The sequence below is a fragment of the Mizuhopecten yessoensis genome, unplaced genomic scaffold, assembly GCF_002113885.1.
Source record: "Mizuhopecten yessoensis strain PY_sf001 unplaced genomic scaffold, ASM211388v2 scaffold9289, whole genome shotgun sequence".
Lineage (NCBI taxonomy): Eukaryota > Metazoa > Mollusca > Bivalvia > Pectinida > Pectinidae > Mizuhopecten > Mizuhopecten yessoensis.
The window spans coordinates 280,174-293,885 of NW_018407973.1; the positions used below are offsets into that span (position 1 = coordinate 280,174).

The 13,712-nt window shown below is 37.0% G+C and overlaps 1 protein-coding gene across 3 annotated transcripts; it reads left to right on the forward strand.

The window, feature by feature from the left end:
* The first annotated feature begins 4,283 nt into the window (after positions 1-4,283).
* On the forward strand, positions 4,284-13,561 carry LOC110457650 (thymidylate synthase-like). Of its 3 annotated transcripts, none has more exons than XM_021509003.1 (9): positions 4,284-4,361; positions 7,469-7,582; positions 8,356-8,483; positions 9,175-9,351; positions 10,192-10,362; positions 10,801-10,901; positions 11,462-11,536; positions 12,464-12,535; positions 12,894-13,561. In XM_021509003.1, exons 2-9 carry the CDS (start codon positions 7,494-7,496, stop codon positions 13,029-13,031), a joined length of 951 nt encoding a protein of 316 aa, XP_021364678.1. In that variant the 5' UTR covers positions 4,284-4,361; positions 7,469-7,493; the 3' UTR covers positions 13,032-13,561. The 3 variants fall into 3 exon arrangements, with proteins under 3 accessions (XP_021364678.1, XP_021364679.1, XP_021364680.1); XM_021509004.1 differs by lacking the exon at positions 4,284-4,361 and adding an exon at positions 6,405-6,489; XM_021509005.1 differs by lacking the exon at positions 4,284-4,361 and adding an exon at positions 6,523-6,654.
* Positions 13,562-13,712: the final 151 nt, after the last annotated feature.

Here is a 13,712-nt window from a genome sequence, read left to right on the forward strand (position 1 = left end):
ACCGATCTACGGCCAGTACCTGGCGACTGCCCCACGTACGTTGTAGGTCTCGAACTAGTTCGAATTATTCTGACGTTTTATCGACTTTTTTCATATCGGTCTGTCGTCGATTAACGACAGACCGATATGAAAGACTAGTCTCGAACCCGCGACCCAGTGGTGGAGGTCTAGTGGTAGCAGAATGTCAGACGCCTTAACCTTTTGGCCACCGAGGCCCCTTCGTTTATAGGACGGTACCAGGGACTTACATAGTAGGAACTGGCAGCATGACTGTTGTGATTTTGCATGTGTATTGTCTACCTCTTATAATTGTACACCAAAGAGCGACGGGCTTATACAACATTCCGTGATATAATCCATGATATCTGATATATTATGTAATGTATAGTAAATTGTATTACAAAATCACAAAATGAGTATTGATATTATACAATATGATGTACTATATTATCCATCCTAGGTCCCAGTTGAGACCGATGCTCAATCAATGATAGTATCTTTCCAATATAAGATTTATCAGGTGTTACTTGGCAGTCCGAAAAAGACTATCTCCTTTTAATCAACCCCATCAAAGGAATTTTTTTTACATGGAGACATTTATTCCAGACTAGCATCCACGGACATAAATGTAATCTTATTCCGCTGTGTGTCGAAGAAATAGAATTTCAAAATTAGAATGATGTTCACTTTAGAAGGAGAATAAGTGGCTGGACGCCCAGCCTACAATATCTTTGTGGAAATAATTAATGTGACAGAGAAACAACAAGGGTCTTAGCACTGTACCCTGAGGTACATTGTGGGAGATTATTTATGTGACAGAAATAACAGGTCCTAGCACGGTGTCCTGAGGTACACTGTGAGAGATCATTAATGTGACAGAGAAACAACAGGGGTCTATAATTAGCACTGTGTCCTGAGGTACACTGTGGGAGATCATTAATTTGACAGAGAAACAACAGGGGTCTATAATTAGCACTGTGTCCTGAGGTACACTGTGAGAGATCATTACTGTGACAGAGCAACAACAGGGGTCTATAATTAGCACTGTGTCCTGAGGTACACTGTGAGAGATCATTAATGTGATAGAGCAACAACAGGGGTCTATAATTAACACTGTTTCCTGAGGTACACTGTGGGAGATCATTAATGTGACGGAGAAACGACAGGGTCTATAATTAGCACTGTGTCCTTAGGTACACTGTGAGAGATCATTAATATGACAGAGAAATAACAGGAGTCTATCATTAGCACTGTGTCCTGAGGTACACTGTGAGAGATCGTTAATATGACAGAGAAATAACAGGAGCCTATAATTAGCACTGTGTCCTGAGGCACACTGTGAGAGATCATTAATGTGATAGAGCAACAACAGGGGTCTATAATTAGCACTGTGTCCTGAGGTACACTGTGAGAGATCATTAATATGACAGAGAAATAACAGGAGTCTATAATTAGCACTGTGTCCTGAGGTACACTGTGAGAGATCATTAGTGTGACAGAAATAACGGGTCCTAGCACTGTGTCCTGGGGGACACTGTGAGAGATCATTAATGTGACAGAAATGATGGGTCCTAGCACTGTACGTTGAGGTACACTGTGAGAGATCATTTATGTGACAGAGCAACAACAGGGTTCTATAATTAGCACTGTGTCCTTAGGTACACTGTGAGAGATCATTTATGTGACAGAAATAATGGGGCCTAGCTAGCACTGTGGGAGACAATTAATGTGATAGAAATAACAAGGGTCTTAGCACTGTACCCTGAGGTACATTGTGGGAGATTATTTATGTGACAGAAATAACAGGTCCTAGCACGGGGTCCTGAGGTACACTGTGAGAGACCATTAATGTGACAGAGCAACAATAGGGGTCTATAATTAGCACTGTGTCCTTAGGTACACTGTGAGAGATCATTTATGTGACAGAGCAACAACAGGGGACTATAATTAGCACTGTGTCCTGAGGTACACTGTGAGAGATCATTAATGTGACAGAAATGATGGGTCCTAGCACTGTACCTTGAGGTACACTGTGAGAGATCATTAATGTGACAGAAATAACGGGTCCTAGCACTGTGTCCTGGGGTACATTGTGAGAGATCATTTATGTGACAGAAATAATGGGTCGTAGCTAGCACTGTGGGAGACAATTAATGTGATAGAAATAACAAGGGTCTTAGCACTGTACCCTGGGATACACTGTGAGAGATCATTAATGTGACAGAAATAAAGGGTCCTAGCACTGTGTCCTGGGGTACACTGTGAGAGATCATTAATGTGATAGAGAAACAACAGGGGTCTATAATTAGCACCGTGTCCTGGGGTACACTGTGGGAGATCATTAATGTGACAGAAATAACAAGGGTCTTAGCACTGTACCCTGGGAGACACTGTGAGAGATCATTAATGTGATAGAGAAACAACAGGGGTCTATAATTAGCACCGTGTCCTGGGGTACACTGTGAGAGATCATTAATGTGACAGAAATAATGGGTCCTAGTTAGCACTGTGGGAGACAATTAATGTGACAGAAATAACGGGTCCTAGCACTGTGTCCTGGGGTACACTGTGGGAGATCATTAATGTAACAGAAATAACAGGGGTCCTAGTACTGTGTCCGGGGGTACACTGTGAGAGATCATTAATGTGACAGAGAAACAACAGGGGCTATAATTAGCACTATTTCCTGAGGTACACTGTGAGAGATCATTAATGTGACAGAAATAACGGGTCCTAGCACTGTGTCCTGGGGTACACTGTGAGAGATCATTAATGTGACAGAGAAACAACAGGGTCTATAATTAGCACTATTTCCTGAGGTACACTGTGAGAGATCATTAATGTGACAGAAATAACAGGGGTCCTAGCACTGTGCCCTGGGGCACTCTGGAATCGACTTTACATGATGATGAGACTCTCCATTGACAACGGCTATCTTCTCCGTGTATGTGTGCTACCAGATTTTTCTTAATCAACATTGTTTATAATAATAGCAACTATACGGTACATCAAACACTTTACTGAAATCTTTAATGACCACGTACACGTTAGTTTAAATTTTCTGGTCATAAGATCTAGTGATATCGTTCATAGTGATGGTAAGTTGACTTTCGCGTGAATGACAACTTCTAAAATTTGTTGTAAAGTTGAGAGCATGTTGGAAAGTTCAAGTCAATCTGAATTTTTACGGACTGGTGCACAGCCACTTGACTTACAAGACTTGTCCATATTTTATTTATGTACACAGATGATATGGTTTTCAGAAAGTATACTTGCTTTACAGTCAGAGTTTGACTGAAAATTGGTTTTTGACGGTTAATGTACCGAAAACCAACATCATGACTTTAAAACAGATATAACAACACAAGATGAAAAATGTTAGTTTAATGGCACATTTTTTGAAAATAAAGATCTTGGCTTGTTAATTGTTTTACTATAATGGGAACTTTAACTTATCTTTAAAACAGTAAGCATCTCAGCGTAGAAAAGGATTTATTATTTCCCTTAAAAAGATTTGTGTAAACCCATGTTTCAAATACCCCCAAATTATATATATGTAATATATATCTTATCGAGTTTCTTTGACACGTAAGTTGGAAGTAACGTGTGGCGGGTTATGACAGTGAAATATCGGCTTCCATTCAGCCCCTGACATTGAGTTGGTGCAATTAGATTTCAAGTTGTAAACAATATTACGGTCGACCAAATGCCGTGGTGGTGTAGTTTGAGCTTGGGAGGTTCCAATTGTCCTTCTTACGTAAAATAAGGATATTTAAATACTGTAAGTTAACATCTACCAACTATTGCGTTTTAAGGGTGTTATAAGTATATATATGACAATGTACAATGTGTTGGCATTCCTCTAGTCTGTTGGTAGAGTACCGGTGATATGGTTTAACTTTTCTAAAGAATGTTACCGGTCAACTTGCAAATTACCAAGCAATATTTGTTAGTAGATTTGAAACCAGTTTTTAAGTTAATACTGAAATTTATATGTTTTCTGGCTAGTTTCGTACGGTAACTTCATAAACATATTGAGATCATCTAAAGATATTTTCAAAACTCTATTTAAACTTGACAGAGACGTAACTTGCTCTACGTCTCTGCTTTAACACTTGATTAATAAACCCAATATTAGCCTGAAGCTTTTAAATTTCTGTTTCTTTCTGAGGCTACACCACAAAACACATTTTAAAGGTATAAATAATCTAGTTGATGAAATCAACTTTTTCCGAATCATTCCTTGCTTAAAAATGTTCCGGCAAGGTTCCTGTCGGACTTCGTTTTCTTTATTAGATTCTCCTCAATGCGCGGGAATAAAAAAAACGCGCCAAAATATTGTAAACAACGAAAAAACTCAGGTAAGTTGCTGAAGTTTGTAAGCAGGGTTTAAGGTTTAAGGATTTATATATGAAAACAAATAAGATGAGTAACAATATGTTTAAAATTCAACTTTTCAGTGATTTTTCGTTTTGTAATACACCACGGAATTTGTTTAGATTCTAACGTGATGATTATTATAGTTGTGGTTTTATTACCGACATCAGCGTTATTACTGATACCCTAGCTGCGATAACGTAGCTTCTGACGACGAGTCAATTTATATATATTGCTTCGTCAGGGCAGAGGAGGCCGGGTATTTAATATTAGCAGCACTGAGATCACAAGCAACTTTTTTTTGGTAGAAGCTTATAACAAGGAAACCACGGAATTAGATTATCCAAGTCCGTGAGGAAACGCAGTGACATTAAATATTTTTATTCGTATATGTTCACAAAATGATTTAAGGAGTAGGCTAAACTGATAATTTGAGAAATAACACGTTTTATACTCTCAAAAAAAAAAGGCAATTGCATGATAATTAAGGTGGCTCGACACATCGTCATCAGCGTCCATTTTCGTGACATACTTCCGGAAAAAGTACAGCTAGGACTCAATTATCTTAATCGAAATGTGCATGTACACCGTGTCGTTATTTCCGTATTGCGTATCGGGCATTCAATATCGTAGCGCAAATTATAGTAACACCTGCTGGGCCGTTTTCGATTAAACGGTCAAACCGATCGGACCACTGTTGTTCGTTTATTAAATAAGGTCGGACCTAGTAATCTGATGCTGCTTTCAGGTGAGTCTTGAGAAAGCCTTGCAAGGCCTGCATACACATTTGCAGGTCCGCCTGGATTTACACCCGAAATTGTTACATTTATAAACGGTCAAACCGGTTGTTCCGCATAAACGAACAGGCCCATGGTAAACAATAGTACACGTGCGTGCCGATGATATGTCAACACCCGATATCAAGATTTTACTGGGAAATGTATACTCGCACGTACTTCAGGAATAAAGCTTTCCAATTCATAGACATAAACAGACTCACGGGAAGACAGTGACATGAGACCAGACGACCTCAAGAAGGTCATATAGGAAACACATGGAATGCGGACGTACCAACCTCACATGTGCATATCGCGTGTTTACACGAGTTCATAAGCTCGAGGTCGTTACGATTTTCGCTGTTGAGGGAGTTTCGCTCTGTCGATTAAATCGTGTTTACAAATGTAGTCTACTAGCTTACTCTGTGAAAATAATGTTTTGTAAAATATCAAGATACCTATGAAATGCATGTGTGAGTGCACGTGAGAACGGTATACCATGCGATAGCCTCTGGTCTGACATGTAATTATAAATATACCGTGAGTTAGCGGACTGTGGAATGATGTCCAAAGTGTACATGACTGAGGGTAATTTGGTTCCATTAAAGAACAATAAATTGATAATTTTGATATCATATTTTTGATTTATTTCCATCATTTTTGTTATATGTAAACAGAGACAACTGTCATTGTGTAAATGTCACCCCTCTGCAAAAAGTTCCGATTTTTTTCAAGGAAGATAACTCTCACCCGGATCAAAGTGATTGTAAAATGTAAAATAAATTAATTATAAAGCCATTGTGTATATTTTGTTCAATTTCCCACTCTATATGTATAGAACTTTGTGTCCTGGGTGCTTTTAGCTTGTAGATAATCACTTTTATCCGTACAAATTCAATAAAAAACACTTTGTGTAACATGTGTTACATATTTTGCGATAAATAAAATATTTGTAGGGTTAATTAGAAATGCTTCTTTTCATTTTATTATTGTTGTTATTGTTCCGAACAATGCCACACACAAAAAAAACCGGAAAATATTAGAATTGACGAAAATTCAATTTTTTGGTATTTTTTCCAAAAAATTCCCCAAACTATCGGAATGTTTAGATTTTCATAAAATCAACTCGACATAGTTGCATAACAATTATATGAAAGTTTCAACGAATTTTGCTGGTTAATTGCGAAAGTGTGGAGCCACCTTAAGTGATTATATTGTGGCGAATTTTGGGGAGAGTTTTCTCCCCTAGACCGCTAACCGCGCCGACAACATCGATGTGACATCTTGGCGCGGTCTCTTTATAATTACGCCCTGATCGACATTCTACTGATTACACGTGAGTGATTTTCTTCTGCATATTCTTATAGATTTTGGGACATGAGATCAGTTCTCAACTACATGTTGTGACGGTGTGTGACAACACACCAAATTCACGACACTAAAAAAACCGGGCTCAAAAACAGGTGCTCGGACCACGACAGACAATACAGTTTGAAAGTTGGTGGGTGTTTGATTTTCATCATCTTTATAATCTCAAAAGCGACAAAACAAAAGGGGAGTTTTCCCAACTTGTTTGTAGATTTTTTTTCTTTCTGTTTTCAATGTGAAAATAATCAATTTTGTTCAATGCTTCAGTTCTTGATCATTGTGGCATTTACTTTTTAAAGTCATAACGTAGGTACAGTAAAAACCCTTTATGCTGCCACATTTGGCCAGAGGAACTTTGATGTTGAAAGGGGTTTGGTTTATAAAGGAATTCTAAGAAAAAGCATAAAGGGGACCTCAAACTATGTTTGCATTAAGTGAGGTGGCAAATGGAATGAGGAGCATTAAACATACTGTATTAATTTATAAGTGTAACAGGAAAGAGAATAGTGTGCTTCCAGCCTTCCATCGGTTATTGAACCCTCAATCTCCAGGTTCCTAGTCCCTGTACCCTCTACCTCTGACCTAAAGGGAAATTCCCTTTAGCTCGAAGCTAGAAGGCGACCATAAACCTATGTACAATTATAACCTGCCACACTACTCCCCCCTTTTTAAATGTGTTCGCCCTCGAACACCACAACCAAGGTTCTAACTCCCTGTCATCACAGGGAGGGCAACGGACACCATTTGTAACAGGAAAGAGAAAAGTGTGCTTCCACCCGGATTGAACCCTCGATCTCCAGGTTCCTAGTCTGACGCTCTACCACTGAGCTAAAGGGAAATTCCTTCTAGCTAGAAGATGACCTTTATCCTATGTACAATTAAAATCTGCCACATAAGTAATAGTTAAATTTTCAAAGTAATCATTAAAATTGAAATTCTAATTCTAGCTGATGATTTTCACATGACCGCACAATGGCAGCTACAATGAGCGAAAACGGGACAAATCACAACACAAACGGCTGTAAAGGAGATGAGTGCAGTGGTGATGCACGAAAGAAAAGGTGAATACTTCAATAGTGTCCAAATAATACTGCTGCTTCAGTTTTAGATTGCTGGTGAGGAAGCTATTGACTTGAAGTTTTCTGGTAAATATCAAAAAGAAATATTTTAGATGAAGATGCAACAAATCAAGCAGAATCACAGAAGATCTTTAGAGCGATCACTTAGTTCCACTTGCGTGCATTTAATCTTGTACGTACAGTATAAAGTTTCGATGTCTCTGGCAACTGGCAAATGTATGTAAGGCAGATTGCGAATACAATTAATTATGTTTTGCATTTGCAAAACTTTCCCGTGATCAGGCCTTTTTCCCTGGCCTGTTTTGTGTAGCATGTTGTGTGAGTTGATGGGCTGTCAAGTTTGTTCAAATGAATCTGACCTTGATTTAAACATATATCCTTAAGCTGTAATGATATCTAGCCTTTAGTTTAGTGTAAACTGGTTTGAACCTTGACCCACTTTGAAGGTCACAGATGTGGAATGTATTTTGTAACATCATTGAATAATAGCTTGGTAAGTGGGCCTCCTTTTTTTCTGTCTTTTCTGATGTGCGTTATAGATTAACTATGAACATGTACTGTCCCTTTGGTAGGGCCCCTCAAAGAATGTTGGACATTTTAAGGTGATCATTTGATAATCCAGTCAATTTGCATTTTATCAATGTTCGAAATATTCTAACTTTCCTAGTTTGCGAAAGATTTTTCTCAACTTGGATCTTTTAGTGTCAGTTTCCCAAGATGTCAAATTTAAACATCCATTTAATTTACTTTTATAGACACGATGAGGAACATTACCTTGATGCCATTCAACAGATTTTTGACCATGGTACTCGTAAATCCAACAGAACCGGCATCGACACCCTCTCTATCTTTGGTATGCAGATGAGATACAATCTAAGAGAAGGTAAACATCCCATTCTTTGCTCAAACTACAAACACAGAATACTTTTTGTGCAAATCTGTTGTCAAGAGATCCTTGTGAATATATCTGGTATCGAACAGGTTGATATAATCTTTTACATGTTAATGATCAAAACTGATGTGAATTATTGAGGTCAAGAGGTTATATTTGCTACTAGGCCTGCATATCATTCACCAATAAAAATGTTGTAAAATAAATGATGTGACAGAATATGTATAAGAAAACTTTTATGAGCATCAGAAACATCAGCTGTTAAATTACTGTATTTAACCTAACAAAGGTGCATGCCCTAAAAAGTGGGCCCCTACCTTTTTGTGAAAAAAAGCAGGGTACTAGGGGTCCAGTTGCGACCTGTCATTTAAAATATTTTCAGGGATGCTTGGAAATATTTTGGAAAAAACATGTAGCATTAAGCTTAAAATTAATATCATAATTCTCAAATGCATAATCTATGTTTATAGTATTCAATCTGTAGAAGAAAAGTCCGACTCCCCTTAATTCTCTCAATTACCCGTGCCCTTATTAGGACAAATACAATATTATCTGCACCTCCATAATTAGATTAAAATAACAACTATTTAATATGAGCATAGTATCTTGTGCACTGTTGACATTAATTTAATTTAATATGATCAAATGCAGGAATAAATTATTTTCTTTGTGTGTTATAAAGATTTCCCCCTGCTGACTACCAAGCGTGTATTCTGGCGTGGCGTTGCGGAGGAGCTGATCTGGTTTATTCAAGGTTGTACCAATGGAAACAAACTGAAGGAGAAAAACATTCATATCTGGGATGCCAACGGTTCCAAAGAGTTTCTCAGTGGCCTTGGCCTTGGCGACCGTGAGGACGGTATGGTTATATTATGATACATTAAATTTAAGATATACCATCCATGTTTATCATAATAATAGAAATAGCTAGTTTTAAAGTTTGCGTTATATATGAATACGTAAATCTTTTTGTCAACCACAACCTTTCTGTTTTAGTCGACCTCAGCCTTACCGTATTACTTTCATAAATCTAGTGCTCTGTGTTGTATCTTAATGAAAAATATTTCCGATTTGTTTTGCATTTTGCTGTCTTGAAAGTTGCGTGCCCATTAATTACTATATCAAGGAAATTAAAATATGTTTCTTCCATATGTCTCATAAGGAAGAAACATATTTTAATTTTCTTTTTCACAAAAACATCTCCATCGGAGGATCTTGATCCCTGGACCTCTTAACCAGCCATGATACCTATTATTATTCTCTAAAACATAACTGAAAATAATTTTAAAATATTGCATCTCCCTATAAAGGTCTGTGCTGATATAGAGGAAATGACAAATTTAACAAAGGAAAAAATGATATTGTATGCAGTAGACCAAAATCAGCATTCTTTAGGTTAATTAAGAATCTTTATGATACTGGCTTGCAATATACTTTTACAATTGCAAATATGGGATTATGTCTTGAAATTAAGTATTTAAAGGTTTCAATTTCACTACACAGCAAGAAGAGTAAACTGACGTAAAACCTGTAAAGATTGGTTTGATGGCATCTTTAAACTCAGGTCTGAGAAAAAAACAAAGAATCAAGTGTTGTAGATTGAAATTTACCTGATCAAAGTTATCACTTCCAACTGTTAAATAAGATTGACATAGATTTTGATTCTTTTACTTTTGTTTACTAATACTGTTATCCTTAGGTGATCTTGGTCCTGTGTATGGTTTCCAATGGCGACACTTTGGAGCTGAATACAAGGACATGCACGCAGACTACACCGGAAAGGGCATAGACCAACTGAGAGATGTCATTGATAAAATAAAGAACAAACCTGATGATAGGCGCATTATCATGTCCGCCTGGAATCCTCCAGGTACCACAAATCTGTCATGTTACTGAGTGCTGCTGTGCTTAAGGTCAAGGTCACTATCTTCATGTCCCCAGTGGATGTCGCATTTTGTTTTTTGCTTAAGTCACCCACCTATTTCAAAACATAGTGACAACACTATACTTCAACCATAGTTTGTTAACATCAAATTCTACACCTTATTAGCTTTTGTCAAGCATCAGCCACGGTTAAGTCATCAAATTTTACCACTTTTGAAATAAAGAAGTTGTGTATCCTCTACAAATTAGTTTGTATTTACACCATCACACGGTAACACATGAACAAGTTCTACTCCTAATTAGATATTGGTGTTAATTGGTAAAGGGTCAAGGGTCACTTGACCAATGTTGGGAAGTTGAGGGTATTTATAAGCAGGACGTCACTTTATTTATAAATGCGTATATCATGGTTTCGATGTTTCAGATTTACCCAAAATGGCTCTTCCTCCCTGTCATGCCTTTGTCCAGTTCTATGTTGCCAACGGTGAGCTGTCGTGTCAGCTGTACCAGCGATCAGCAGATATGGTGAGCATTGGATTACAACGATTCTTATCCATTCAGTATGGTAATGGAAAATTGCTGAATTATTTGTCCTTTGCTGTGTTTTCATTTTCATGTTACTGCTATCCATCACACTTCAGGGTCATTGCTCTACCACTTTCCATTTTATTGCAAAATCTTCTGATTAGTAGGAAACTTTATTCAAGTATTTGCAACACAAATATCTCCAATGAGCTGACATTACAGGTGTCCAGACACCCATATTTGATGGGCAGAAGTTAATCAGCTGGTGTGGCTTTCTCTTTCTTGAAATATTTTGAAAATCCCAGTATCATATGAGATGTTTGAATCAACAAACATTGTTTTCATGAATTATGATTGGATGAAATCCTGGAAATTTTAATGTCAAATCAAATAATATCTTTTTTCATAAACCAAGCAACGTTTCATTTGTATATGATAGTACAGAAACATCCTTAGGAAATCACCTCATAGTTTTTGTTTCTGTTTGAGGGACTTGGTGTACAATTCAACACTGCCAGTAACTGATAAGTATGTGATTATATATTTTGGTCTTGTTTTAGGGACTTGGTGTACCATTCAACATTGCCAGTTACGCTCTGTTAACCTGCATGATCGCCCATGTGACAGATCTCAAGGTTTGTTATGTACTTGTTGATCACAGAGGATTCTATCCCATACACAATAAAGGCCCAGGGTATGGTCACTTTCCACCAATGACCCAATAATGATTTAACAAAAAAATTGAATGCACCTGAAACAAGATACCTGTATCCTTATCTCAGTGTCCATTGATCATGACTGAACTGTTTCTTTTAACAACTTTTTATCCCCCGCTGAAACTATTAAACGGGATATTAATTTGGGTTTGTCCATCTGTCTGTCTGTCACGCCTCGTTTCCCGTGCAATTACTACAACAAATGTTAACCCATTTTCTTCAAACTTGGTCACAGGGTTAAATGCCTTACGGGCTCTGCCAAGTTCGATGACCAGTTTCAGTGGCCCCCATTTGGCGGAGTTATGACCCCTTGAATAACAAAAAACGTCATTATCTGCTGCGTTTCGTTTCCGTGCAATAACTAAAACAAATGTTAACCCATTTTTTTCAAACTTTGTACCAGGGTTAAATGGTTAAAGGGCTCAACCAAGTTTGATGACCAAATAGTATCCAGGTGTCTTCAAACTTAGTAACAGGGTTCAACGCATTAAGGGCTCGGCCAAGTTTGACAACCACTTTCATCGGACTCCATTTGGCAGAGTCATTATCTGCAGTTTCCGCTTAATAACTCGAGCAAATATTAGATGAGGCTTTTTTTTCTTCGAGTTTCAAGCTATACATTATGTCTCAACATCACGATACTCATTTGTTTTAAGCTAACCTCAATAATGTTAACCTACAATATGTCTGCAATATCATTAAATATGGAGAGAAAGAATTTGATCATTAGACAAAGTATTTGAAATGTAATAGGATATAAAACTTAAATTAGAATTAAAGTCTTGGGGAACTTGACCTGGGTTGTTATAATAAAAGACATAATTTGACTGTTATTTTGTTTAACAGCCTGGTGACTTTGTACATACCTTGGGAGATGCTCATGTATATGTGAACCATGTTGAACCCTTGAAAATACAGGTATTATATTTTCACTCTCTTTCAAATATTGCATAAATAACTGCAAACAAAAGGTCTAAATAATAACATTTAATATAAACTTGACTATTATAGATTTAAAACAGGAAAATATTCCTTGGCAAAGCAATTATTCAAAATATTCATATTTGTGACATTTTCAAAGAGCTTGAAAAAACAGCTATGTGTTCTCGATTTTCAGATATTTGTTTTAGTTGAATATTAAGTAAGCATTATTGTATGACTAAGAAAAATTATATTGATAGAAAAATGAGAAGAATAGAAATTTCATTTAAATACATATCGCTAAATCCATGCGGAACAATGGAAAACTTGACACAACAAATGCTTTTCTTTCCAGCTTGCTAGAGAACCCAAGCCATTCCCGAAACTTCTGATCAAAAGGAAAGTGGAAGACATTGATGATTTCAAATTTGAAGACTTTGAAATTGTGGGCTATCAACCTCACCCCAAAATCGCTATGGAAATGGCAGTGTGATGGGGACAAAGTCTAGTGTGTGGAGGATGTGCAATTAGATCTGACAGTGATTCTGTTTTGAAAGTCTTTTTTCAACAAATCATGCAAATAACAAATTCTCACAAGAAACTGCACCTTATATGGTTCAAAATATAACCACTTATACTTATATATATTTTTACAAGATTTGTCTATATCTCAAAAAATTGAAGTTACACAAACCTTGTTCTACAATTTCCAGTGAGGAAGCTGAAGGAACAGATTTTTTTTGCTGCAATATCTGGGGACTGGATACATAATACAGATTACTGGAGTTGTGATTTCATGCATTTGCATTAATATTTTGCAATTGAGATTGTTGTAAAGCTGTGGAAAGTTTGTCTCTGAGTTAGGTGAGTTAGGTACAAAACCTGTTTTGGGAGGGTACTGTTGCTGTATACCTGTATGTGTAAGTTTTTGATGTTTTATTTGTGTTTATTTTTGTACTTGATATTGGTGCCATGTCTGCCTTATTGGACTTCACATTAAATACATTTTCTTGAAAACAGACATTTTTTGGAGTGATGTTTTATTTCAAAAACGAGCAAAATTGTCTTCATGAGGACAGCATGTTTCATGATATTTTTGTGACCATCATCTTTGACCTTGAATAAATGGGAGATTGTTCACTAAATGTGTATTAGATTGAAACATGGGAGAATG

Coding starts and splice junctions, on each gene's coding strand:
- LOC110457650 (XM_021509003.1), top strand. CDS start 7,494: ATGGCAGCTACAATGAGCGAAAACGGGACAAATCACAACACAAACGGC. Junction 10,902..11,461: donor ACCAGCGATCAGCAGATATG/GTGAGCATTGGA, acceptor GTCTTGTTTTAG/GGACTTGGTGTACCATTCAA. Junction 11,537..12,463: donor CCCATGTGACAGATCTCAAG/GTTTGTTATGTA, acceptor TTTGTTTAACAG/CCTGGTGACTTTGTACATAC.